Source organism: Centruroides vittatus, unplaced genomic scaffold (assembly GCF_030686945.1).
Source record: "Centruroides vittatus isolate TY-2023 unplaced genomic scaffold, ASM3068694v2 contig_1381, whole genome shotgun sequence".
Classification (NCBI taxonomy): Eukaryota; Metazoa; Arthropoda; class Arachnida; order Scorpiones; family Buthidae; genus Centruroides; species Centruroides vittatus.
In genome coordinates this window covers 702,470-730,112 of record NW_027120867.1, presented here as the reverse complement: position 1 = coordinate 730,112, position 27,643 = coordinate 702,470, and the positions used below count along the sequence as shown (strand labels likewise).

General features: G+C 29.1%; 1 protein-coding gene across 7 annotated transcripts in view; it reads left to right on the top strand.

The window, feature by feature from the left end:
• Positions 1-27,643, top strand: part of Abl (tyrosine-protein kinase Abl) — a 94,417-nt gene that overhangs the window by 41,671 nt on the left and 25,103 nt on the right. For all 7 annotated transcript variants that reach the window (XM_067289361.1, XM_067289364.1, XM_067289360.1 and 4 more), the window contains 4 exons: positions 10,246-10,544; positions 22,521-22,793; positions 22,883-22,967; positions 26,079-26,256. In XM_067289361.1, the coding sequence (XP_067145462.1) occupies positions 10,246-10,544; positions 22,521-22,793; positions 22,883-22,967; positions 26,079-26,256 (835 nt within the window). The remainder of the gene's footprint in view (positions 1-10,245; positions 10,545-22,520; positions 22,794-22,882; positions 22,968-26,078; positions 26,257-27,643) is intronic.

Genomic DNA, 27,643 nt, shown 5'->3' with positions numbered 1-27,643 from the left:
TGCTGTAGAAGTTTTTTCAACCTTTTTTTTATCTCATGGCACACTTGAACCTATAATTAAATTTCCACAGAAAAAAATCACGTGATTAAAAGTTGTGTTTATAAATATTCTATCATCATATTACTTGCCACTTAACCACTCTTTTTGTCTATATTTTTTGTGAATTAAATAAAACAGTGTTGCTGTTCCTTAAAACAGCAGTGGGTTTAAACAATAGTTATTTAAATTAATAATTTTCATTTACACAAGAAAAGCAATTAACATTATGTTTTAATTTGCATTTAAAAGTGGCATGATAATTGCCTTTAGAAATGTACCCAATATTCAGCTGTTTCTAAGTTAAAATAATTTGAACTAAATATAGACGATTATAGATATGTGAGACTGTGGATTTTAGCGGGAAAATCTGTGTAAATGAAAGAAAACTTTCATTTTTTTCTCACAAATTAGTGTAAACAATCCCCGAGAGAAACAATTCCTCGCGGAGAAACGGAGCAGAGGTCTCCGGCAACTATCAGCAGTTAGGTGGGAAAGTTGACACTTGGCTGTCAAGAATTCGCAAGTCATCGTCAACAACCGACAGCTTCCCACACTAACTCTATAAAAGCTCGTGCAACCGGAACTTTGCGCGCTCGCATAGGAAGTTATTATTGTACTTGTGTCTGTCTCCATGCCCAGGAACGAAGTCTCGTCGGAGAGGACCTACGAGTAACTCTTCCACATTGTCAGCAACCGCCATACATCGAATTATATCGTCCAATCTCACCCCAAGAGGTATTTTGTTAGGACCTTTGTAAACTCTCTCTCTCCTGCAACGGCATTAGGCTTAACGCATAGCCGTCTTAGTTAGAATCTGCAACTTGCATATAGTTGCATTCAGGCGTATGTTAACCGCATTTACTCTCATAGTATATAGTAGAATAGCCTTGTAACCGATATTGTAGTAATCTAGTTATTCAATAAATGTTTTATTTGTTAACCTGTCTCCTGTCAATCAAAGACGCCTGTCGAGTTACCGACGCACCTCCCCACTCACTTTTTGTCCTCCTAGCCATTCGAAACGACAACGAGATCAGGTTTTACCAACCCGTGCAGTGTAAGTGGTCAGCGAGGATAAAGCCCTGACCCTCTGCTTATCTCACAGATACATTTCTGATTTAAAGAAAATATCATTTTAAATGAAATAACCCAATGTTATGCACATATGATTTTGCTTATGAATATATATTTTTTACTACATTACGTATACTTTATATATATGTATATATCAACATCCTGAAGCCTGATATATTGATACTAATCCAAACCTCTCACTATAATTAGTCGGGCTATTATTATGCTATAATTAATAATTAGAAACTAAGTAATTTGGTACTAGAGGTAGACGTTAGACACCATCTCTTATCTAAATTAATAATTATAATAATTTATAAAATAATTATACCATAAGAATAGCCCGATTAATTACTGTGAGAGTTTGGGATTATATGTTTATCTATTATAAGAGTTTAAATTGATTATGTGAGTTTTTCAGGGGTTTTAATTTTGTCATGTACATTTATTGTTCTTTTAGCTTTTTTCGAAAATAATTTATTTTTAATAACCATCAAAAATTTTTCCGGCACACACCAGTTGAAAATCATCGGTGTAGAAGTATAAATGTACTTGCCAAATTTGTTGCTATTTTCTTATAGGAATGTATCATTTTTAAATAGATAAAATTAAAAAAACATCACCATTAAAAAATTACACACAAAATTTTAAAAATTTCTTGAAATTATTTTTGCAAATGTGAATAACTAATTTCTTTTTAACGTTTTAAGATTTTCTTGTGGGTTTTTAAATTACCTTTCGCAATAATTTTTATTTGAAAGATTTTGAATTAATAGTGAATTTACTAGTATAGCCTGTATTATGATACATTCTTATTGTCCTGTCAGATTACAATTCATCTTTAACTAAATTTCTTTTCATATTATAACAGTAGTTGTTTTGGCTTACAAAAATATTTGCATAAAGATTAATTGTTGACATTTGAGTTTTGAACAAAAGTATAACGTTTGCATAAATTCATTAATAGCTAAAAAATATTAGTTATTATCTATTAAGTGTATTCCTTATCAAATTTGTTTTTTAAGATTTATTCTCTGTTAAATGTTATTTTAATTATTATTGAATTTGTATTTGAATTTAAAAAAGTTTTAGTTTCTTTTACAAAGTCATTTTTAAAATCAACCACGAATTTCATTTCTAAAATTTGACTTCAGACAGGTCTGACTGTATATGGATAATTTACAATTTGTAAAATTTGAAACATCCTTTTCCAATATCTTAAGCAAAAGAAATGTTTTTTTTCTGCTATATTTCAATTTTATCAGGAATATAAACATTATTGAAAGTATTAAACCCATTCTTTTTCTAAAATTAGTTTTGATGCTGACACAAAAGACACCTTATGTAATTACTTCAGCAACATTTATTGGGAATTACAAACATTTTCAGCCTCGTTCAGAGGTATTCCTCGGGTAAAAAACCTGTTCCACAAATAGAACATTCAAAAATGGAGAGACATTCCAAACAGAATATGACATGATTTGAAATTTACATAAATTAAATGACACAACACAATGTAAGGTTTACATATAATAAATACAATGGATTAATATAAATTTTAAAAGTAAAAACATTTTTAATAATGTAGGAAAATGGATATCTCATAGGCTTATAATGTGATTTGAAAATTGCAAGATAAAATATGACACACTTTGATGCACTTCAAAAATTACACAATAAAATAAATGATTAAAAAAATTTGTAACTTTACAGATGACAAATAAATCAAAATGTGTAAAATAACTTTTAAATAAAAACAAGTACTTAAAATGATGTAAGAACAGAAGTTAAATGAATGTCTAGTAAGCTTATAGTATGGTATATAGAATGTATTGTCATGCTTGAGGTAAAGAAATGTAATTATTATTGATGCAACCTCCATTGAATTTAGCTTTATATATTTCTACTAAAAATTGTCATGCTTGTCCAATCTAAAATTAATAAAATGTTTATTTCATAGCTAATATTTCTGCAAAATAAGTAGCCTATACTTTAATTTAGAATATATGATCAAAAATTTAATCTGGATTGGACAAAAATTGCAGGGGTTATAAGGAATTCACACATATACAGACAACAGCTTTTACATTATTAATAGCATCAACTATTTGTAATTTATCTGTATCAAATATCTTTTGCAAAAGTCTAGCTTCATTCCAACAGGAGGACACCCCAGGCTCAGATGTACATTGGGCCAGTGTGGTAACATAGTTATGTTTGGAAGGATCATATGTATGCAAATGAAATTTGCAGAAAATGGAATGATGTGCAGGAATTTATCGAGAAACTCCATTTTAGAAAAATTTTGATTAAAAAGAGTAAGACAATCAACTTTAGTCCACTTTCTTGTTCCTTATCAAAAGAGACCTCGACTCGAAGAATCTCTCGATGCAGTGCTACCTGATATTTTTATGGAGGGATTCTCCTTCCAAGCATTAAGCTCTGTACATCTCCACTCCTCCACTGCCAACTACAATAAACGAAGGCGTGTACAGCATTATTTTATTAAATAAAGTTTACATATTTGTTGTTGTAATGATAGATACCACGTTTTCCTATATTTTCATCAAAGAAAACTCATTTTACAAATAAAATTACAAAAATTCTGAAGGTTAGAACGGATAAATTGTATTTGCATTAATTTTTATGGGAAAAATTGCTTCAGTTAATGAACAATTTGGTTAATGAACAGAGTCACGGAACAGATTAAGTTTGTTAACCGAGGTTCCGCTGTACCAATTCTAAGCAGAGAGTGAATCTGTATGAGACTATATAGGGGTTTCAAACCTCAGCATCTGTGAAAGAATCAAAGAACATTACAGAGTCATTAGATTGGATAGAGATATTTCTTTGGCATAAAATATGTTACAAGTTAGATAAAAGATGTAACTATCTCATGGTAAAAAAGAGTTGTTAGAAGCTTTAAATAGTTTAAAACCATGGGAGTGAACCACAAATCTGCAAAAACAATATGGATTTACTGAAAGAATTTAAAAAACAGCGTTGTTAACTAGAGACTTTTTGGCTGCTCCTTAGAAATGGCTATGAATGTTTTCGTATCATGTAGAAAGTTGTAATTTTTAATATTTTGTTTTTACTTTTTTTCTGTAAATTTAAACTAAAATTTAAGTTATTTGAGCTTGTGAGGAATGTAACAACATTATTTTCTGTTTTCTATTAACTATTGTACAACCTAATAGTTCCTGTCATACCTCACCCTATCCTCTGCAGGATACTCTGTAATGACAGGTACTCTTATGAACTCAGAAAAATCACGTGTTTATCAGATAGCTCTAAAAGATATACAGAACAATGTTACTACATATTACATCAGGACTATGGCCAGAACACCAAGGGATATAAGACAGTGCAAACAGATCTCACTGAGCTCTCCAAACTAGTGATAACATCTATTTTCTCTTTGGGCTGACATGCAACTACTCTAACAGAGCTAAAATCAGCATGACTTTTTGTGGGAACTATACTTATTAATTGCATGCATCTGTGTAATTGCCCAACTTTGAGCATTCCTGATCTCCGGTTATTTCTGTATAAACTGCTGCGTTAACCATTGACACTATTAAAGATAATCTAGTAGAAGAGTAGTTTTAAGAATCAATATTGCATACAAACTTATTAGTTGTAGTCACCTATAATTCACAGTTTAGGAAAATTGTGATTATTTAATGTAATTTCTGTGTATTATATTATTTTTGACTTGGGACTTATATTATTAGGACAATTATACTGGTGTATCGGTTATTTGCAAAAGGAGAAGTTCTTAATCAAAAAAAATAAATTTTTGTTTTTCACCTATTGTTTTTCCTGATAAAACAATAGGTGAAAAATAAAAATTTATTTTTTTTTGATTAAGAACTTCTCCTTTTGCAAATAACCGATACACCAGTATAATTGTCCTAATAATATAAGTCCCAAGTCAAAAATAATATAATAAAGTAAAATATAAGGGCATAAAGGCAAAATTAATTTCTTTATTTTGTGATCACTTCACATCCAATATTGACTTTCTGTATAAATACTAACATGTTCAATTATGTTTATTCAAAAACTGCAATTCTCATCAAATTTTTGTAACCAATTCTTTGTTTTGTTAGAATTTGAATTGAATTTTTTTCAAATTCAACTGTTCTGTTTTTTAAAAACAAATCAGACTTTGAACTTTAAATGCCTTGAAGATGAGAAATAACTGTCAAAATTACTTGCATGTTTTTCTGTTTCTGTTGGTTTTAAATATATTAACACCAAAAGTCAGAACTTTATTTTATTTCAAATTCATCTAGCAAACAAAGCGATAATTACAGATGTGTCGTACTAACCTTGTATAGCTTTGCAGTTACTACTTAAAAACGTGACACAAATGTTTTTGACCCACTTCTAGGGTCTTCCTCAGGTGTTTTATAAGTTTTTCTGGTGCGACTCCGATTTTTAACCATTCAGGTCTCCAATGCTTCTATCTTTGGAATTTTTTAAAATTTCAAAATTCAAATCTCCAAATGATGCGTGCTTGTGCCAGTTGTTATAGCATTGCATCATAAATAGCCTGCCAGGCTCTTGATAGTTGTTTTTCCTCTTTAAAATTGATTGACAGGCTTTTAAAAATTTCTAATGCCTCTAGATTTCGTAGTTGGTTTATATGTCATTTTTTTTTACAAATTACAAATTATCATCATCCATACTGAATGTTAATTATTTTTCGTTTCTTGTACTTTTCCATCATTACTATTATGAACATTCTAATGGTCTCTATAGCAATCTGTATATTAATAGAAAGATGGTGGTATAGGAGTTCTTCTTCATCAATACATCTTACAGAAATATATACAGGACATGGAATGCGAGGAGATAAGAAAAGACTTCATCGACAAGCTCCAGTCAAGAGTCCATAGATTTACACACACTCAACTGGCAAGGAAGTTAGGACTAGGCAATGCAACAATAGCCTCACCAGCAGTCCCCAGATTATTTGCCTATGCCAAAACACATAAACAAGGGATGGAATTACTATCTTAGACAAAACCAACACACCCACAAGAAAAATAGAACAGAAGATACACATGCTCCTGGCTAAACACCTAGAAGGCTATCAGCTTGTGATTTTCAATTCCACACAAGTAATTGAAGCCATCCAGAACTGTGAACCATCTGAAGAATTCTGGATCACCATTTTAGATTTTAAGACGCTGTACCCATCAGTTAAACTAGAGCCCTGTTTCTGTGGTCCTATTTTTTGGCTCATGACTAAGATGGCAAACAATGCAGACCAAAAACAAATACTAGAACTATCACATATACTACGTTATACATCATGTTTACAACTAAATGGGAAGATGTTTCTTCAAAAAAGAGGGGTACCTATGGGTAGCCCACTATCAGGGGACTTAGCTGAAATTGTAGTATGCCTCCTAGAAGCCAAGGTCATCCCCAAGTTCCTTCCCAATATTAAACAATATTGGGAAGGAACTTGAGGATGACCTTGGCTCACTAGTAAATATCGCATTAAGAAAGTTTTTAAGGCAGATGTAAAAAACCACATCACCCTTGTGTATGTACCTTTAAAGTTGATAAAGAGCCTAATGTTAACTAATGAGGGGCAGTGCCCAAAACGTATTAATATTCGTATCAACTAAATAAAGATGGAAAATTGCCAAGTGTTAAAATAGTAGCACAATTTTGTGTTCGTGAATCATCCCAATATTAAAGTTTATAAGCGATACATTGATGACATATGCATCATATGAAAGACAAAGCCAATCATCAAAGAATTTATAAGATGCATGAATTGCAACCCATATGGCCTTACAATTAAATTGGAACAAATAAGCAATAAGGAGGCTCATTTTTTTGGACTTTAGTATAACATTCAATGGTAGCAGATATGACACAAAGATACACCGAAAACCAAGTGCTGTCCCCGATATATATCCCAGCTGACTCGAACGACCCATACAACTACAAAATGGCAGCTTTTAGAGCGCTTATCGGAAGAGCCTACACACACTGCAGCAAAGAACAAGACCAATGGAGGGAAATAAGGAAAATAGCAGAAATTACTGAGAGTCACGGCTACAATAAAAGCCTAATATATAGAATGGCCAATAACCAATGAAACCAGCTCGAAGACCAATTGAATGGGATCCCAGGAAAGGATCCACGACAAGATGCATCTCCCTACCGTATAGCTATAACATATGAGCACCCTATGCAGTCCCTATATCAATAAATTGGAGCTTACATTAATGCAAAAATAGCCTACAGACGTAAGCCAGATACATTCACCATGTTGAGAAACAAGAAAGATCAGGCCGAAATTGAAAAAACATCGGGAGTTTATAAAATTCCGTTAAAATATTTGATAGGGACCTCATATATGACGGATCTACAAAAAGATCGCTGAAACAACGCCTCTGTGAGCACAAAACAGACATCAAAAAAAAGAAAGGCAATACCGCCATAGTGATATATTCCAATGAAAGCGACTTTATCCCTAACCTACAACAAGCGACAATGATTCGACAAACCCGACATATAAACCAACTACGGAATCTAGAGGCGTTAGAAATTTTTAAAGCAGACTACAAAGGCCTGTCAATCAATTTTAAAGAAGAAAAACAACTATCAAGAGCCTGGCAGGCTATTTATGACGCAATGCTATAACAACTGGCGCAAGCATGCATCGTTTGGAGATTTGAATTTTGAAATTTTAAAAAATTCCGAAGATAGAAGCATTGGAGACCTGAACGGTTAAAAATCGAAGTCACACCAGAAAAACTTATAAAACACCTGAAGAAGACCCTAGAAGTGGGTCGAAAATGTTTGTGTTACGTTTTTAAATAGTAACTGCAAAGCTATACAAGGTTAGTACGACATATCTTTATTTTATTTATTGAAGGACATTACAAATTATCATCATCCATACTGAATGTTAATTATTTTTTGTTTCTTGTATTTTTCCATCATTACTATTATGAACATTCTAATGGTCTCTATAGCAATCTGTATATTAATAGAAAGAAGGTTTCAGTTTTTTGACTTAATTTGAGTAAACAGCTGGAGCTAAAAATACAATTCAGGTATCAAATTAAAGCTCTTATCCTGTAGATGTTTCTGCTAAAAAGGGATTTGAGAAATGTGCAATGGTTCAAGCATGGTGGCAAATGTATAATGTATGAAGTACAGGACAAAATGTCAGAGATTGTGATACCTCTTGCAACCATCCACAGCTTTTCTCACAATCCAAATTTTGGAACCATGGATATAGAATATAAAGGGACAATAATTATTTTAAACAAAAGATAAAAATCATCATAGGACCAACAGCTAAACAGAATAAATAATACTCTTAAACCTCAACAAAAGCATAAAGCAATTACTAACAAAGAGTAAATTAAGTGGGAATTACTTCACTATTTAGAAATGACCACTTTCTACCAAATAATTTTATTTCAAGTAAGAAGCATAAAATAAGTGTTTTTAATAATACAAAAGACAAATATAATTAAAAACATAATAATTGAGAAATGACTGCACAAATAATAGAAACAAGACAATGATGATTCTTTCCATTTGTCATTCTCATGCCTAAAACAAATTTGAACTCTCTCTCTTTTACCTTGTGACTTTGTCAACTGTTTTTTTAACTATACTATTTTTCTCCATGTGCATGATATATGCAGCTCAGTTTAGCCTGTTTACATATTTTAAACTCAAATGATTACTGGAATATATCAGGCTATATTACTATTGCTATTATTAATTTAATGCTAAGTAATTTGGCACTAGTAGCAGGTATTAGGCTCTGTCTCTTGCTAAATTTAATAATTATAATTAAATTAATATTTTTATAATTAATTAGTGCCAAATTATGTAGCATTTAATTAATTATAGTAATAGTAACAGAGCCTTATATAATCCAGCATTTGTTTGGCTTTATTTATAACAATCAGGTTTAAGATGTTTATATTTGTCTATTTACATATTGTTTTTTGTTAATTCTTTTATCAGCTTTGAAATTTAAACTATTGAAAAAACATTAAACTATTAAAAAATGCATATGTAACATGAACAAACAATATCACTAAAACCCAGTACATTATAAAACTACAAGCCAACCAAATCCGAATGTCATTGGGCTAGATAATGGCTATAATACTAATAAATTATGAAACAATTTGGTACTAGAGGTAGGTGTTAGATGCCATCTCTTAATAAACTTAATAATTATAATTTTTAATTAAATAATTTAAATTATAATTATTAAATTTAATAAGAGATGGCACCTAACATCTTCTTTAAGTGAAATTATTTTAATTATTAACAGTAGCAGTAATAGTCTGATCTGATCTGGCATCATTTGTCTTTAATATAACTATTTGGCATAGAGGTGTTTATATTTGTAAAATTTAAGTTTTCATTACATTAAGTGTAGCATTCATTGATTCATTTCATTCTTTAAAAATTAAAAAAAATAAGTTAAAATGTATAACAATAGTAATCTTGCTATAAATTACATTACAGTATTGTAAATTTATTTATATCCTTTTTAAAATGGAGTCTTCAATCTAGTTATTATCTCTTGTAAAGGTTTTTTTTGGCTTTTATGTCTTGTTTATTTAATTTACTTTTAAAATAATTTATATACAAGATATTCTATATTATATACCGTAGAAGAAAGAATAAACTCTAGAATAACTGCATATATTTTGAATATAATATAACTTTGTGAATATCATTTTCAGTTATTTTATCTATATTATAAAATAACTGAAAATGATATTCACAAAGTTATATTATATCCAAAATATATGCAGTTATTCTAGAGTTTATGCAGTTATTCTAATATAAATATGTAATTTAAAATAGTCCATATATGTAGATAAATCAACGGTCAAAATTTACAGATTATTTTTGTGCTATTGTTGAATGAATTATAGTGTAAAAATAGCTCATTAATTTTTGCTGTTTGATTTATGTAATTCATATTTGGTATTTAAGAGATTTTCTACTATAATGTATAATTTATAAAATATTCTGTATATGAAAACATTTAATTTTAAAGCTGCTACCTGTTGTATTTTATTTATCTGTTTTTTTTTTTTATTTTTTTTCTTGCAGGTGATCAAGTAAGAGTTTTGTCTTATAATAGGACAGGAGAATGGTGTGAAGCACAGTCTCGTACTGGACATATTGGTTGGGTTCCTAGTAATTACATAACACCTGTTAATAGCCTTGAGAAACATTCATGGTATCATGGTCCCATTTCTAGAAATGCAGCTGAATATCTACTTAGTAGTGGCATTAATGGCAGTTTTTTAGTTAGAGAAAGTGAAAGCAGTCCAGGACAAAGATCTATTTCTCTTCGTTATGAAGGAAGAGTTTATCATTATCGTATTAGTGAAGATACAGATGGAAAAGTAAGATTTCTTACAAAATATATTTAGTAACTTTATTTTTTAATTAAAAAATCATTTAACATTCAAATTATTAATATAAAATATATTAAATGTAAAGAATTTAGAAAAATCAATATAATACAGTAAAACCTGTTGAAAATGGATTCTGTACAAAATGGAAACCTGCTTAAACAGAATAATTTTCTAAACAAAATATTATTTAAAACTGAAAATCCTGTCTACCACAGAAACAGAAGACTTTTTGCTTAACATAATTTTAGAAAATGTGTCAGTTTTTTGGTATAATTGCAGCTAAATTTTAAGTCATAATTAGCAGTGTAACTTGTGGGCTAGTATTGATTACTCAGTGACAAGAATTAAGGTCGATAATTTTTTCTTCATTAAAGTTTTTGTCTGGAAAGTAGCTATAAAATGCATATCTATGTTTCTCCCAAGAATTAACTTGCTTTCTAGGAATAACAAATATTCAAAAATACACACCATTTTTGGCAAAGAATTTCACGTTAAAAATATAAAAACCTAGTTACAAAAAATAAATTTAATTAATGTATTCCTGTTTTTAGTTTTCCGGCTTTGTTATATATAATGTGAAAAGTCTGGCAATTTGTCAAAAAAAATGACCTTACCAAGATTTTTACATTTTTGGACTCGGGGCCTTGAAACATTGAGAAATGCAAAAAAATTTGCAGGGTTTTCCTGTATCTATGAATGTTTGTGTGTAGGGGCCCTATTTTGCTTATCCTCTTTGCAGCTTAATAACTCCTGTACTTTTTGCCAAAAATTTCTGAACCTTTTCAGGGAAGTTTATGTATTAGGGGAATTGATGCTATTAAATTTTGGTGGTTAAAGGTTGACAGGATAGGGAGATAAAGGGGATTGTGTCATATCTCAAGTGGGATCAGATTTAATTATGGTTTTACTTGTTATTAGCAAAATGTTCCTGGGAAAGTTAAGCAACTTATTACTGGATTTTTAAAGTTTCATTAATTACTCTGTCCATCTGTCTGTGTGTCTGTCCAGGTAAAAAGTTGCAATTCATCTACTTCCCAATTTCTGATCTAGTTGAAACTTTGCACACATGTATTGCTAATGACAGTATGTTTTTTAATAGTTTGCAAACATTTTTAACAATTAGCAAAAAATTAGCCAATAATTAAAATTTGTAAATAAAATCTGATAACACTACAACATTTGATCGTTATTTGCCATCTTACACTTGGGAACAAAAGTGAATCAACACACTACAAAAGTGAAGACAAAGAAAAGCATATGATTAGATATGTGAGACCACCTAAAGAAAGAAACACCAAAACAATGTAAATCACTTTTAGAAAACAATAGGCTATGTAAGTAATGGGCACAAACAAACAAAACATCAGAACAACATAAATTATATTTGAAAAGTAATAGGCTACATAACTAGCAAGTGGCAAAAGGTAAAGATATTAATATGGTTATCCTGCCAAATATCTGAAGTACTTTAAGAAAATATAAAAGATATTAATCTTAACTATCAGTCAGTCCATAAGTCCATGTGCATTTTTATGACCTTGAGAAAAATGTTGTTTTGCTGTTAAAAATGTCAGTCTAATGTGATAATTTTTACACTGAAGGGTTAAATTGGATCTCATTCATATAATACTGTTCAGAATTGTGAACATTTCAGTTGTTTATTTTTGTTAAAATGGAAGTAACCGACGAATACAAAAGACATGTTTTATACTTTTTATTTTTAAGTGGTTAGAATGCTACAAATGCAGCCAAAAAAATAAATACTGTACATAATCAAATTGTAATTAGTGCAAGGACTGCGCAGAAGTGGTTTGAAAGATTTAGAAATAATGATTTTAGTGTGGAGGATAAGGCTCTTACTGGAAGACCCGTTGACTTTGATGATGATGCTCTCTCTGCACTAGTTGAACATCTTTAACAGTTGATGAAATTGTGGAACGTTTAAATTCATCCCACGAAACTGTTCATAGACACCTACAACAAATCAGAAAAGTTTCAAAGCTAGGAAATTGGATACCACACGAACTGTCAATAGCTAACCGACAACAACGTGCAAACATTTGCACGTCTCTTTTATCCCATATTGCTTTAGAACCTTTTCTTGGTAGGCTGGTTACTGGAGACAAAAAATGGATCCTCTATAACAATGTGACGAGAAAAAGACAATGGATGGATCATGACAAGCAGCCAAAACCGACTGCAAAAGGTGGGTTGCATCCAAAAAAAATTCTTTTGTCTGTTTGGTGGGATATGTCAGGTGTAATTCACTTTGAGCTGTTAGAACCTAATCAAACAATTACAGCTCAAGTGTATTGTGAGCAATTAGAACGTTTAAATGAAAAACTGAAAAAAAATCGACCGTCGTTAGTGAACAGAAAGCAGGTTCTCTTGTAGCATAACAATGCCAGACCACACGCTGCAAAAATAACTGTACAGAAACTTGAAAGCTACAACTGGGAAATTTTACCTCATCCACCATATTCGCCAGATATTGCTCCCAGTGATTATCATCTTTTTCGCAGTTTGCAGAATTTTTTAAAAGGGAAAACTTTTGAGAATGAGAACAATGTAAAAAAGGCTATTTCTGAATATTTTGATTCAAAACCGAAATCATTTTACGAAGACGGGATTAAAAAGCTACCATCAAGATGGCAAGAAATTGTACAAAATAATGGTGAATACATTATAGATTGAAATAAAATTTAATTAAAATTTTTTGCTGCTTTTTTTGTAGATAAAAATACGCATGAACTTATGGACTGACCTGATACTTTTATTAACCACCTTATCAGCAATTTTGCAGGCCATAGAAGCTGTCATGTCACATTCAAGATAGCATTCTATCACCAAAATAATTGAGAGGACTAATCACTCACTACATCAAATTTGAAAGACTTAAAAAGCTTTTTTTGAATCAAAACCAATCTCACAGAGAACAATATACATAAAATTAAATGCTAAACTAAGAAGAATTTCAATACAGTGTTACATACCAATAGTAACTAAAACGTAGAAAATAAAAAATATATTAAAAAAAACATTTTGAAGTAATGCTTTTTATTCAGATAAATGTACTAAAAAGTAAAAAATAAATTTTCTTCAGCTATCACAGTATTTTTGGTCATAGAATATTTCTAAACAGAAGCACCCCATGCTTTCATTTTTGGTTGCATAATACCAAAAATACTATGAAAGCCAAAGAAAATTTATTTTTTACTTTTTAGTACATTTATCTGAATAAAAAGCATTGCTTTAAACGTTTTTTATATATTTTTTATTTCATAATAAATTAAGAAATTCACAAGGAAGTTTATACAATGTGAGAATTCAGAAAAATCTGAAATATTGTGTGCAAACAGAGTAGTTCACCCATAACACAACTGTTTTTTCATTTGTGCTATATTAGGTTTCAAGGGCAAAATCACTCCTTTAAAAAATGACAATTTCTTGTTTTTGCAGAACAGCTGCTGATCAGTGAGAAGTATCAAAAAAGTTTAAACAAAAGTTACATCTCTTCTTTACATCTGCAAAGCTATGTGTAGATTAATATTGAAAAATTTGTGTTTTTCAAGTCATCTTCACCAACAACCCTTAACATAGAATCTTTGTATTTGTAAATTTATGTGAAAGCACTTCACCATAACCTCTTTCCATATAGCAACATACATGCATTATTTAAGGTTGTCAGAAATGTAGCAAATAAACAAATCTAACAGCACACAGAAAATATACAGTTAGATGTAACATGAAGAAAAGCTGAATGAGGGGAAACAGCATGTCACAAACAGATGTAGCAGACCAAACAAGATCGTCACGATCTTGTTTGGTCTGCTACATGACCAAAAAAATGTAAAGTGCACCAACAGTACATAGTGTCATCTAATACAAAATATGTTTTAGCACACAGAGATTACATTTTTACTTTTATTTTATTACATTAAATTTGTAAACTGCACAACAAATAAAATATTGCATGCTGCCCTTGCCAGTTTATTGGTGCTAAAAAATTGCATATAAACACTTTTAATAGATTTAAATTTTTTCAACTTAACAAAAATGTTGTTTTTGGGAAACTATTCTAGAATAAACAATAATTTTTTTTAAAAAAAGAACATTTTGAATTTTTAAAGTGTCATGTGCTATGTAAAATCAAAACAACTAAATAACAAAAATTTTTTACATCAGTAAAGAAGGCATATTTTATAAAATGAAACAAATTCCCAAATTTTGTATTAGGTTGTTGCAAATGAAATGGCCGATTTTTACTTCTGACATTGAATGTTTATTAATTTAATTTAATTAAAACTTACATATTCAATCAAAATTGTCTCCACCAACATTAATACACTTTTCCCAAAGCAATACAAATGCATTACTGCCAATTTGATAGAAACCACGAGAATAACAAGCCAAAAAGTCATTAAAGGTACTTTTTATTGCATCCTCTTCCTTGAAGACTTTCCTTGCCAAAAAACTGTCTAAATGTATAAAAAAGTGATAGTCTGTTGGAAAAAAGTCTGGAGAATAAGGTGGATGGGAAAGAATTTCATTTGAATACTTTTATTTTTTTTATAAATAATTAAAGAACTGCAGACTTCCAAATGATGTTCCTTATCTCTCTTACCAAGTTCGTGTGGTACCCATTTGTTGAGTTTCTTGACATGTTTAGATGTCAAGTAATGGTTGAATAATGTCCAGTGTGTTTAACCTTTCCACAATTTCCCGGATAGTCAGATGATGATCAGATTTGATCATCATCTTCAATTCTGATTTTTGAGATTTATATTCCTGGAATGAAATTTTTTGAATCAATGCCTGGTGACTTGCCCACTCACTCACTCAGAGCCTTCACCAAAAGTTTTGTTAGTATTTTGGGTTGCTTTGGATACATATATGTCTATGCTTATACTCAAAAAAGAAAATTATTCAATTTCTTTTTTTACATGTCGTCAGAAAAAGTACTCTTAAACATGTGGAACTCTCAATATAAATGAGATTACATTTTTAAATTCACATATTATGTGTTCTTCCAATTCCAAACATACATTTTTTCCCATCTGTTTCTCTTCTATTGGCTCGTATTTTGCAAGCTTCATATCTTTCTGATTCTTAACAATAGAATTTTGATATTTTAATATAAAAAAAAGGCGTATTATTTTCATAATTAATAACCTTTTCAAGTTCGGATTAGGGATAATTGATAGAATATACAGTAGAGCATCGATTATCCGACTCGATTGGGGTTGGTCGGATAACTGAAAAGACGGATAACTGAAAAGTATGAAAAAATACATTATTAGTATAGTATATTAGTATCAATATATCGCTATTAACCTACTTTGCATTGAATTTTCATCGATGTTAAGCCTAACAAAAATTTTTTAAAAATAATAATTGTCGCTATTGTATCGTTAAAAATTATTTCTTTATTTTGTACAAAATAAATACAGTACTGTACTATATATTGAAAAATATAAAACAAAAAAAGTATATTCAGGTTACATATTTTACATAAAGTAGGCCTATACATTAGAAAAAGAAGTCCAAAATTTTCTTTTGCTTCACAGCTGACACTCATTTTTTTGTCGCTAAATCTCGCACACGTTTTAAAAACAGCAATTGGATAGCGTCGTTAAATAAAATTAAGCCTCGTTTAAATACTGGCCTCCCTTTCGTGGTCGAGCCAGTGTTGCCAGCTAAAACATGCAAAAATTTAACAAAAATAATATTAAAGTAGCCAAGGCATAGCCAAATATTGTAGTGCCACATCACTAGCGGACATTTGAATTTGCCGACTAGAACGTGGTTGGTTAACTGATGTGTCAGTTGACCGGGGGTCGGATAATTGATGCTCTACTGTATTTTTTATTTTTTTTTTTTAACAAACCAACTAGTTTTATAGGTAAATCACTGACGAAAGGAATTGGTAACGTGTAAAAATTACCCTCATATGTAAAGCATATACAACAGAAACAGAGATCAATATACCTTATATATGTAATTTTCTGTTATGATACTTAGTTGTAATTATGGCAAACCTTTATAGTATTCAATTCCTTTTCCAATAAGTCAGATGAAGCATTAAGAGATAAGTCCATATCATCACACTGATAGCTATAAGCTTGTATGCTTGTGGTTTGAATTCATCAATAAGAATAATATCAGGTAAAGAATAAATTTGTTCCCTATTGATGTAGCCAAGTGCTGGCTAATTGTACAGACTTGTAACACCTTGTACGTTAAGTGATGAAGCAGAGCTGGAGATTAAGTTCAAAAGTATACACTTTATTAGTATTGGAAATACATTTCAGGCTCATTGTCTTTCATCAGTCCAAACAGCAAGGACAGATTACTATAAGCTGATTTTCCAGCATATATACAACTTGATAATCTTCTGTCAACAGAATCATTAACCAAAGACTGTACATTTATACATATACAGATATCTTGAAATCTGATATATTTATAATAAGCCAAACTACTGGAATACATTGGGCTACTTTTTTGTGATTGTTTTCAATTAATTTCTAAATAATTTGTCACTAGAGGTAGGCATTAGGTGCCATCTTTTATTAAATTTAATAATTAAAATTAGATTAAATAATATAGAACATTCTGGAAGAAAAGAATTGGCCCGGAGCAAGACTCAAACCCACAACTCCCACATACCAGGTGGATGTGTTGACAGTTATACTACCCAGGCCTCCAGACCACCAATCTCCTCTTCCAGATATATTTAATTATGATACAGAAGAGGAAATTAGTCTGAAGGCCTAGGTATTTATATAGATTTAGAAATTAACTGACAATATTAAACTTCTTACCTTCTGTTATCATACAAACTTCTGTTTGCACCAGAAGTTTGTATATAGTTTCAGTTCAAAAAACATATATAGTATTTCAATTAAAAAATGTTTTTCTGAAAGGAGTTAGATACATGACTAGCATGACTCTATTGCTAACAGGAAAAGCATGATGTACAGGGGAACTACTAATTTGAGGTGGAGAACATGCATTTTAAATTAAACGAATCAAAAATATGATTAAAAACTGCAGCCTGGCATTGTGATGATATCACAGGAAAATAATTGTTTGTTAAATATGTCTCTCTATTAATTAAATTTGTGATAAATCCCAGAACACAAATTTTGTTGGTTGATTTGCAAATCTAAAAATGAAATTGTACATTGTTTAGTTTCACATTTAGTAATGAATTTAATGTTAAGCATAATGGATTAAAATTATTCATCAACTCCTGTTAAGCTAAGAGCACATCATCCACATGACACAGATACAAGATTGGTTAATTAAATGTAAGTGGAATCCTGAATATTTTGTTCCAAGTTCCTCTTAAGTATCTTTTGCCAAAACAGATGAGACAAGAGACCCTATTGAGAGAGCTTATTTTTGTGATAATATAATGGTATCAATCACATCTCTAATCCATAAAACTATATTTAATGGAAAACTTTTGTTTAAACACATTTTGGTAAGTAACGTTATTTCAAATATAGAGAAAGAAGGGAACAATGATACAATGTCAATTTTATAAAACCAAATCAAGGACAAGTCATAACAATTTATTCATAAATGAAAGTTATTAAATGATTACAACAAACCATTTAATGGTGAAACACTTCTACTTTTTCCATATTTGCTAGACAAAAAGAAAGTAGTCAGTATTATCTGAGAAAATTCTTAGAAATAGCCAAAATTCAATATTTTATTATTGACATGAAGAATAATAGAAATTAATTTCTAAGAGCAGTTACAATTATAGTCATTATAGGAGTAATTTTCAAATGATATTTTTCTATAATTGTCTAAGTTGTTCATTGTGAGTTAAGTGCCAACTAGTAAGTAGTATATTGTATTGGAATAAAACAATCAAAATAATTCTGTGAACACCGAGTTTTTACGGATTTTTTTTCCTCTGTTCACCACATACACATCAGTGTTTATTGTGTCTTTGGGACATAAAATACAAGTTGAAGAAGACAATTGGGGCATAGTTAAATCAAAGAAGAAACAGTTCTAAATATGAATTATAACATTTTTTAAAATTTCTCTTTCTCTGCATTGATAAAAATATAACTTATTGAATCTGAAATATAAATATACTAGATATTAATTTAAAAAAACAATAATGTCAAAGAAAGTCAGCAATCTTCCAAACTCACTACAGAGGTTCGATTTGGTATCAGCTTAACTTGATGCAGACTTCTAAATGTGGCTGAAAATGTTTGTTTATTAAACAGTTACTGCTAGAAAGTGTGAGAAGGTTTGAATTTTCTTTAAAAACATAACCTATAAAATAGAAAATTGTGATTGGTACCGTCATGCCATTTTAGACAAATTTTATTGTGTTTGAAGAGTTTTAATTTTATTATATTAATTTTGTATATCAGGCCAGGCTAACTTACAGTGGGGTGTGATTGACTTTCATGAGTTAAAAGTACCAATGATCTACTTCACATCTCTGTTCTTCTATAATAATTCTTAATAAGTGACTGTAATAAAATTATACTGAAAAACATAGTTATATTTATTTATTGCACAGTAATTAGTGTTTCAGATTACCTTCTTTTGGTAAATATACTAAACATAAATTAAATGACACTATTTTTTACCATAACAAAAAGTAATTCTATTTCTTTCATCACACAAATTATAAATTTTGCTCCTCTTTGGCTCATTTTTCACTTAACTGAAATTGCTTAGGGTGCAACAAAATAATTATTAAAATAGCATAACCTACCAAAGACTTTAGACACAATGAGCACTTCTTTGTAGCCACCGTATGTTATGTTATGGAGCATTACTAACTCATAGCAAATATTAAAAGATTTCTGTATGAAAAAAAAGTGGATTTAATACTTATACCAAAATTACACCTTTTTTTGCATTTTAATAGGGCCGTACTTTCTGTGATTGATCAAAAATGATAAACTGATTGACTGGTCAGTCATGATCAATTTGTTGGCCACCCCTGCTATATACCACACACACGAAATTTTTATGGGAATCATCTTTCATAAAACTTTCATAAATTTTAGTGATGAGATACCATAATTTTTAAATTCAAATGTCTTATTTATATATTATGATTTGAAGTTACAAAATATAACAAACATTTTCAGGTGGTGGTAATTTTGGAATTAAAAATTCTAAGCTTTACTATTTAAATCTTATATTCTCTTTTTATTTACTGAAGAGAAATCTGATACATTTATATTTTGTGGTATTTGATAATACAGTATCTCTCATATTATATTGCATATAATTAGTTAATTACTCTTTGGTTTATAAATATTTAAAAACAATGATAAATGCATGTATATTTTCTTAAATTAATTGTTTTGATTCACTTTAGACAACAACTATTACTAAGAAGTCAACAGTTAGTTCTGAATTTTGCAAAAAACTAGTATAATTTAATTCATTTTAAATTATGTTTGTTTTTATAAAATATATACAAAACAATTATCTCTAGAAAAGACTCCACCAGCAAAATTATTTATTTTCTCAAATGTTTTTGGCTATTTTAGCAGCCATCATCAGGATACATATGAAAGGATGTCGACGCTTTGTTGTATATCATATTAATATGCTAAAATTTTATAGGTGTGTATCCTAAAAATTGCTCAAATTTCAATAACATTTTTCAGTTATTTCAAATAATTACAGATGTACACAAGACGGCATACATTCTTTCTAGAATGTTCTTTATTGTATTTATTGAAAAAGTTTATGTAAATAATATTCCATTTTAAAATGGGAAGGATTAAATGAATTCAGTTAAAGAATTGTAAGTGGCTTATTTTTTTTATTGAAAATCATGAAAATGGGAAATTTTATACAGTTAAATATTTCTCTGCAATGGCAGTTCCGTGGTTTACAATGTACAGCATCATTTTTAAGAGTGGAGCAAGAGCATGAAGGAAGAAGAACAGAAACTGGTCAAAAGATGAGGAAAATGACTGAAAGGAAGAGGAACCAATTGGGAAAAGTTGGATAAATCCTTAGAAAATTGGGAAGAAAGTTCACAATTTCACATGGATATGTTTGTTGAATTTTGAGAAAACATCAAGAATTTAAGTGATTCAAGATGCCGAAACTCTGGTGTAAAATACACAACAAAGCAACTTGCTACTTAAAAACCCCTTCTGTGGGAGATGCATGATGAAGTCTTGAATGTGTAAACAATCTTCATATAGTTATGGGTGACAGGTCATATTTCATTTTTGATAGACATGAATGTACTGGTAACAGTCACTGTTTCACCAAAGAAGGGTTAGATGTGGATCCTGAAATCAAATTTAAATGACACTGCAAGTTTTCATTGAAGCTTCTGGTTTGGCTGGCTTTCAGTCCAAATGGACATTTACAGGCCTTTATTGCCCCATCACAGCTTTCCATCACCAAAGTGTATGTATGATAATGAATGCATTCAGAAGAGGCTACTACAATTCTAAACAAACACTACTTTGATCAAGGATGTCTTCTGACCAGACATGGACACTGCACATTATGCTTATGACACAGTTGTCTAGTTTGTCTATTACAGAATTTAATACAATGCCTCTGAAATCAATATTCCAAATGTTTCACAACTGAGACCAATTGAGAGATATTTCTACCAACTGAAGCAAAATATTTATGAAAATGGCTGGGAAACTGGTTGGGTTTGGCCTTGATCTCGTTCAGATCAAGATCGAACGCGAGTTTTTATCATATCTGTTGGTTTTTGTTTTGTGAAGATAGTTTATTATTTAACTAGTATTTACTAGTCATTACTTGTATTCAAGGCCAAATTTGCCACTTCAAGAGGTTAATGCAACAGGTCAAGATGAAAGTTCAAGTTGCAGCTGATCAGTCCTGATCATCTCATCTGAATGTTAAACAACTAATCTGTATTGAAAAAACCTTACTTTAAAATAAATAATGAATTTTAAACAACTTTGAAATTTATGCAGATTTTATGATACACGTTCTTAATTGGCTAATCTAGCATTTTAAAACTTACTGAAAAAATTTAGATACATTTATATTTTGCTGTCAAACTTGAATACAGTTATTTATTTGACTTTGAACAAACTTTTGATGATGATACAAGTTCTAGCTTTTATATCATTACCAATAGGACCTTAATTCAATAATACATTATAAAGCAAGTGATACCATATAAAACATTTTAAGATCAAATATGAGTATTGAGTTGTTAGAAAAATGCTTGTTCTGTTAATTCTTATCTAAATTATATTTGGCAGACCTAAATTCAATATAACATTATTTAGTTAAACAACATATTAGTTATAACTAAAAATCTGCAGTTTTTAGCATAAAAGCATAAAAAAGATGCTTACTAGATTTTGAATATAATATAATTTCTTGTAAAGTAATGTAAATACATAGGGTGGATGTCACGCCAACAAATGTACATAAACAAGGAGAATAACTCAATATAAAAAGGCGTTAAAGAATATTTTATTTCTCTGCAAGCGCATTCGATGCTGTTAAGAACGTTGTCTTCAGACACAGCATCGAAAGCGCTCACAGAGAAATAAAATATTCTGTAATGCCTTTTTATGTCGAGTTATTCTCCTTGTGTAAATATAATTTTTTTTTTTTTTTTTATTAGATTATTATATTTTGATCATTTACAGTGTAACTGAAATTTTACAAAGAAAATGTTTTATTTCATAACTCTATGCTTTAGTTTTATGTACAGTACTTGATGAAATAATTTAATCATTACTCTAATTTGCCTGTTAAATGTTTTCACTTAATATTCTTCTGTATAGTTTCTTTGAATAAAAGATTCACTTTAGAATATTAAATTTCATGATTATTATGTTTTTATAATTTAAACTTAAAATATATTCTTTAAATTTATATTTATCATTTTGAAAATTTTATTTTTAATATTGTTAAGATTATCTAATAAAAACATAATATTTTAAGGTTTATGTGACCTCGGAATGTCGGTTTAATACCTTGGCTGAATTAGTTCATCATCATTCTATGCATGCTGATGGATTAATTACAATGCTGCTTTATCCAGCTCCCAAACGAAATAAACCTACAGTATTTGCATTAAGTCCAGAGCCAGATGAATGGGAAATTGATAGAACAGATATTGTGATGAAACATAAGTTAGGTGGTGGTCAATATGGTGATGTTTATGAAGCTGTGTGGAAAAGATATAACATGACTGTAGCAGTGAAGACTCTAAAAGTAATTAAAATTTCGTTTTTAAATAATTACAATAATCATTATTGACATGATATTAGATATATATATATATATTTTTTTTTTTAAATTAGGAAGATACCATGGCTTTAAAGGATTTTCTTGAAGAGGCTTCTATTATGAAAGAAATGAAACATCCCAATTTGGTCCAGTTGTTAGGTAAGATAAGTAATACATCATTAAAATTCTGTACATTAATGCAACATCTGTGTAGATAGCAAAATATACCAGAATTATACAGAACAATTGATCAATAATATATTTGTAAAAAAATTATAAAATATTGTTGATCGGGTATATTTAATATTGTAAAAAAAAAGAGAAAAGATTGAATAAAAATGTGACAATTAAAAGAAAATATTGCAAATTAATGAATAACCATCAGCAATGAATATTATGTTATCTCAAATTGCTGTGTATAATAAATAGATAAGATCATTGATGAATATAAATGATTGTGGATGAGATTATGACAAATATGAATTGTTTTATTTGATTATTTTACAAATTTCTTAAAAATTGTAAAAAAAAACAGGATCACATCACATTTTAATTTCCTAAAAATTTCAATGAACAATAGAAAAATTTTCGCTCAATGACGAAAAGTTTCACATTTGATAAAGTCACTCACACAACAGACCCTTCTCTGTATGTTACTGTTGGAACCAGAGCTTTATCTTCTCCCTGTTTTATTTGAATTTTAAATTTTACTTATAATAATTTTGTTAGTTTTTGAAATGAATGCAATTAATATCACTTCAATATTATTGAATTTTATTTTCTTTTAGATCACAGTGGATTTGCATAAATCTCTGATATATCCTAAAACATTTTTATTATAAGCCAAATTAGATAAACAAAACATTTTTCCATTTACCCTAATACAGGGGTTCCCAACAATAAAACTTTGGGGTTTCACAATAAAATCTGTTTAGTCTAGTGATGTATGAATGTGCCAATGCAGATTTGGGATGTGACGTGTAATTGTTCTAGCCTCAGATTGCATCCTTGTATGATGATATGAGGACTCTATCTGAGACTATATATGTGCTAAAGTTATTTACAGCTTTATAAACAGTGGGGACCAATTTATTGGTAACAGAACAAACCGAAAACACGATATAATGTTTGACAAGGTAATGGAAACACAGTAAAACAAACTAAAGGTATAAAATCATTAAAATAATCATAACCTTAAAAAGGATCCAACACACAAATAAAAATACAATCATTAAAAATATATATATATATATATTAAAAGCAAAATGTTTTGTCACCATTGTACACAAATAACGTAAATTTAAAAATAAATTTTTAAGGTTTTTAAAAACATTGTTTTAATTTTCAATTGATTTGATTTCAATTTTAATTAATTAATTTTTATTTTATTTTTAATTGTTGTTTTATAGTTTTACTTTCGGTTTCAGTGTAAAATGGCTACCTAGTATGTTTTAATTTATTGATATCTGCAAATTTTCAACATTTTTTATTAAGGTAAAAAGGGTTTTGTGATAGAATTAAGTTGGGAACCTCTGCTCTAATACATAAGAACATTGAAACTTTAAACATGCTGCTTGATGCAGAATACAATGTTGAATTTAGTGCTGAAAAAAGAGAAATAAATAAATATTGCAAACAATAACAGACAAATCTAGTAATAATTATTTTTAAAAAATTTTTATGCATATATTTTATTTCAACCATTAAAATACTTCAAGTGTAGTTAACTATATTATTGAAATGCTTTTCTCTATTTTATGAAAATGATATACAGTAGACCCCCCTATAACACGGTAGATAAGTTCCGTGTTATAGGGGAGTCTACTGTACACAGTTTATTATTATTTTGTATAAAATACTCTATAAATATTTTTAGGAGTTTATACGTTATAACAACAAATAGATAACATCGATATCAGAATAATAAAATTATTTTGTTAATTTACTCAAAAAGATTTTTAAGAAATTTAAAGTGTTTAACCTACACAAAATAAAGAACTTTGTCTTAACTAGTTTTAAGTAGTTCTGTATAGACAAATTGACTAATTTATAATTGTACAGTTTATTAATTGAAAAAACATATTAGAGAAAATAGTTATACTTAATTAAAGTATTGTCTTTAAATATAATTTTAAACATTAATAAATTTGTTATATTTGAGTTAACACGTCGACTGCCACATTACTTTCCAGGATTCTGGTGTAAAATGCCAACTTAATTTTATTGTATTATATTATTAAAAACTAATTAGAGTACATAGTAATAATCAAAAAGCATATAGAATGTGTTTTTTTTTAAGAAAAAGATCTTAGGAATTATCTCATAGTTGGCTTCTGTAACAGAAAGCTCTTTGCAAAAGCCAAACTACGAGTTAATTCGTGTACAGACACGATTCGATTTGTCGCTTCGCTACAGCCAAGTCAGAGATATGTGTCTAAGTTTGTTAGTAATAAATCAAATATAGAGTCAAGCGCATCACATTTACGTCTTTCTTGAGTGTATTGTTTTATAATTATTTTTATAATCAAATTATAAATATATATATACATACACAAAGCACACAAACTGTCTGAAAAAGCAACTTCTTCTAAAATAAAACTTATATAGTTTAGAGAAGCATTTTTCGAGGCATTGATTGGAGAAGAGATTTAACCAGTTTCAAAAAAAATTAGATTGCAAGAGCTTCATTATTTACAGAGTATCTCTCCTACCGAAAAAAACAGCATTTGACAAAGCCATGTCAAATTTGTACCAAAGCTAAAAAATGCTGAGAAATGCGTTATTTCTGTCTAATCTGTCCAGAGAAGCCAGCCCTTTGCGTGAAAGATTGTTTTAAAAATTATCACAAACAATAAAAATATTCTTTTGATTTTGAATAAACTTTTTATGATTATATTTTCTGTTCATGTAAGCCAACCTTGATTTTTTTGTTCTTGCCCCTGAGGCTATCTATTCGTATTTACACCGATATACTACAAATTGTATCATAGTATCGTGTATCACAAATACGGCAAGGAAACAAACTACGATATAACTCGTAGCTGGCATCCTAGGCAATAACGCAAACTACGAGTTATATCATAGTTGGCAGTCAACATGTTAAACTATTTTTGTTTTATCAAATTATAAATTTTCAATGATTAATATAATGCTAAATTCAAACTTAGTTACAAATTTAGATTTTAGTATTGTAATTTGTGTTTTATTAGCTTCTACAATAAATTTAGTAAAAATATTATTTGCTAATATAAATAATTTATTGTATTTTAGGTGTTTGCACCCGAGAACCTCCTTTTTATATAATAACTGAATTTATGCCATGTGGTAATTTATTAGACTATCTTCGCAATGCTAGCAGAGATGAGATTAATGCTGTAGTATTGATGTATATGGCAACTCAAATTGCTTCAGCTATGTCTTATCTGGAATCTCATAGCTTTATTCATAGGTATATTTGAAAAAGTTTATTTTATTACATTATACTGTATTGTTTCTATAAATTAATTCCTATTTGAATAATTATGAATTAATTTATGTTCATTTGTAAATTTGGAATATTTATTGATCATTTGAATTGTAAATTTTATAAATTATACATTTCAAAGGTATTAATATGTATATTATGTTGAATGGCTTAAAATTGTATTTAAAACATTTCGTTACATAATATAATTTTTTAATCTACAGATTCATTTTTTTATATTAATTGTTAATAATTATAAATGTATGTACGCGCGTATGCATATATTTGGTAGAAGAAAATATTGATGCAGAGTGTAATTTTGAACCTTCATTCTTGTAAACCAGGCAAACATTATATAACTATACTAGTTTATGATGTAAATTTACATATGTCTGTTAGTGAGGATTAGATTTGAAATTTGTATGGCATAACTGATAATGTTCATTGTTATCTATGAAACCCAGCTTTCATAGCTTACCTGTTTAAGTTCTACTTCAGGTCGACTTTTTTCATCTAGATGTTCCTAGATAAATTTAAAATTCTGAAAAAATTTGGCATAATTTGGATTAATAAATAGATATTTTGAATAAAAATATATTGATAAAAGAAATGAAGTACATATAAGAATTAAACAAATTTGATATTGACAAAATAAAATGATTTAGTAATTTATCATACATGTATATTGTATGCATATGCTTTAACTTTCTTCTTCATTTCTTTGATTCCCTTTTCATTTTTGAATTATGAGTATATTTTAAGTTTAAGGTTTATGTTAAAAATTATATCATAGTATTTATCATTATTTAAAATATAACGAAAGCAACATAAAATTTACAGCTTTTATATTTATGTTAATGAAGAACAAGATATTAAGAAGTCAGTGCTAATCAGTAGCAGAAAATATTGTTTTACAATCATTCTCAGTTATTAAACAAATTCATAAACATGTTTAGATGGATATCATAATGTACAAAATAAAGCATATGAAAAGTCCAGTAGTAAAGTCTGGATATAGAAGGTAGCATTAGAAGAAATTTGCTGAGGTTGTAAGAATGTAACAGAAAGAAAAAACCAAAAACTCCAGCAAAAAATGAAAAAAATATTTAACGAGAAACAAACGTTTCCAATTACTTCAGCTATTGTCATCAGATTAAAATTGTTTTTTGCAGGAGTTTTGGCTTTTTGTTTTTTCTTCTACATAGTTATCCAGTTTCTGTGTTGGTTTATATGAATATAACAGAAATTTTAAAATGTAACAATTTCATTGATGAACATGTTATATGGAAAAATGTAAGCATTCGAATTTAGCAAAAGTTATTCTAAAAGACATGCCATGCTGACAATTTAGAAGTGCCAAATAAAATGATAC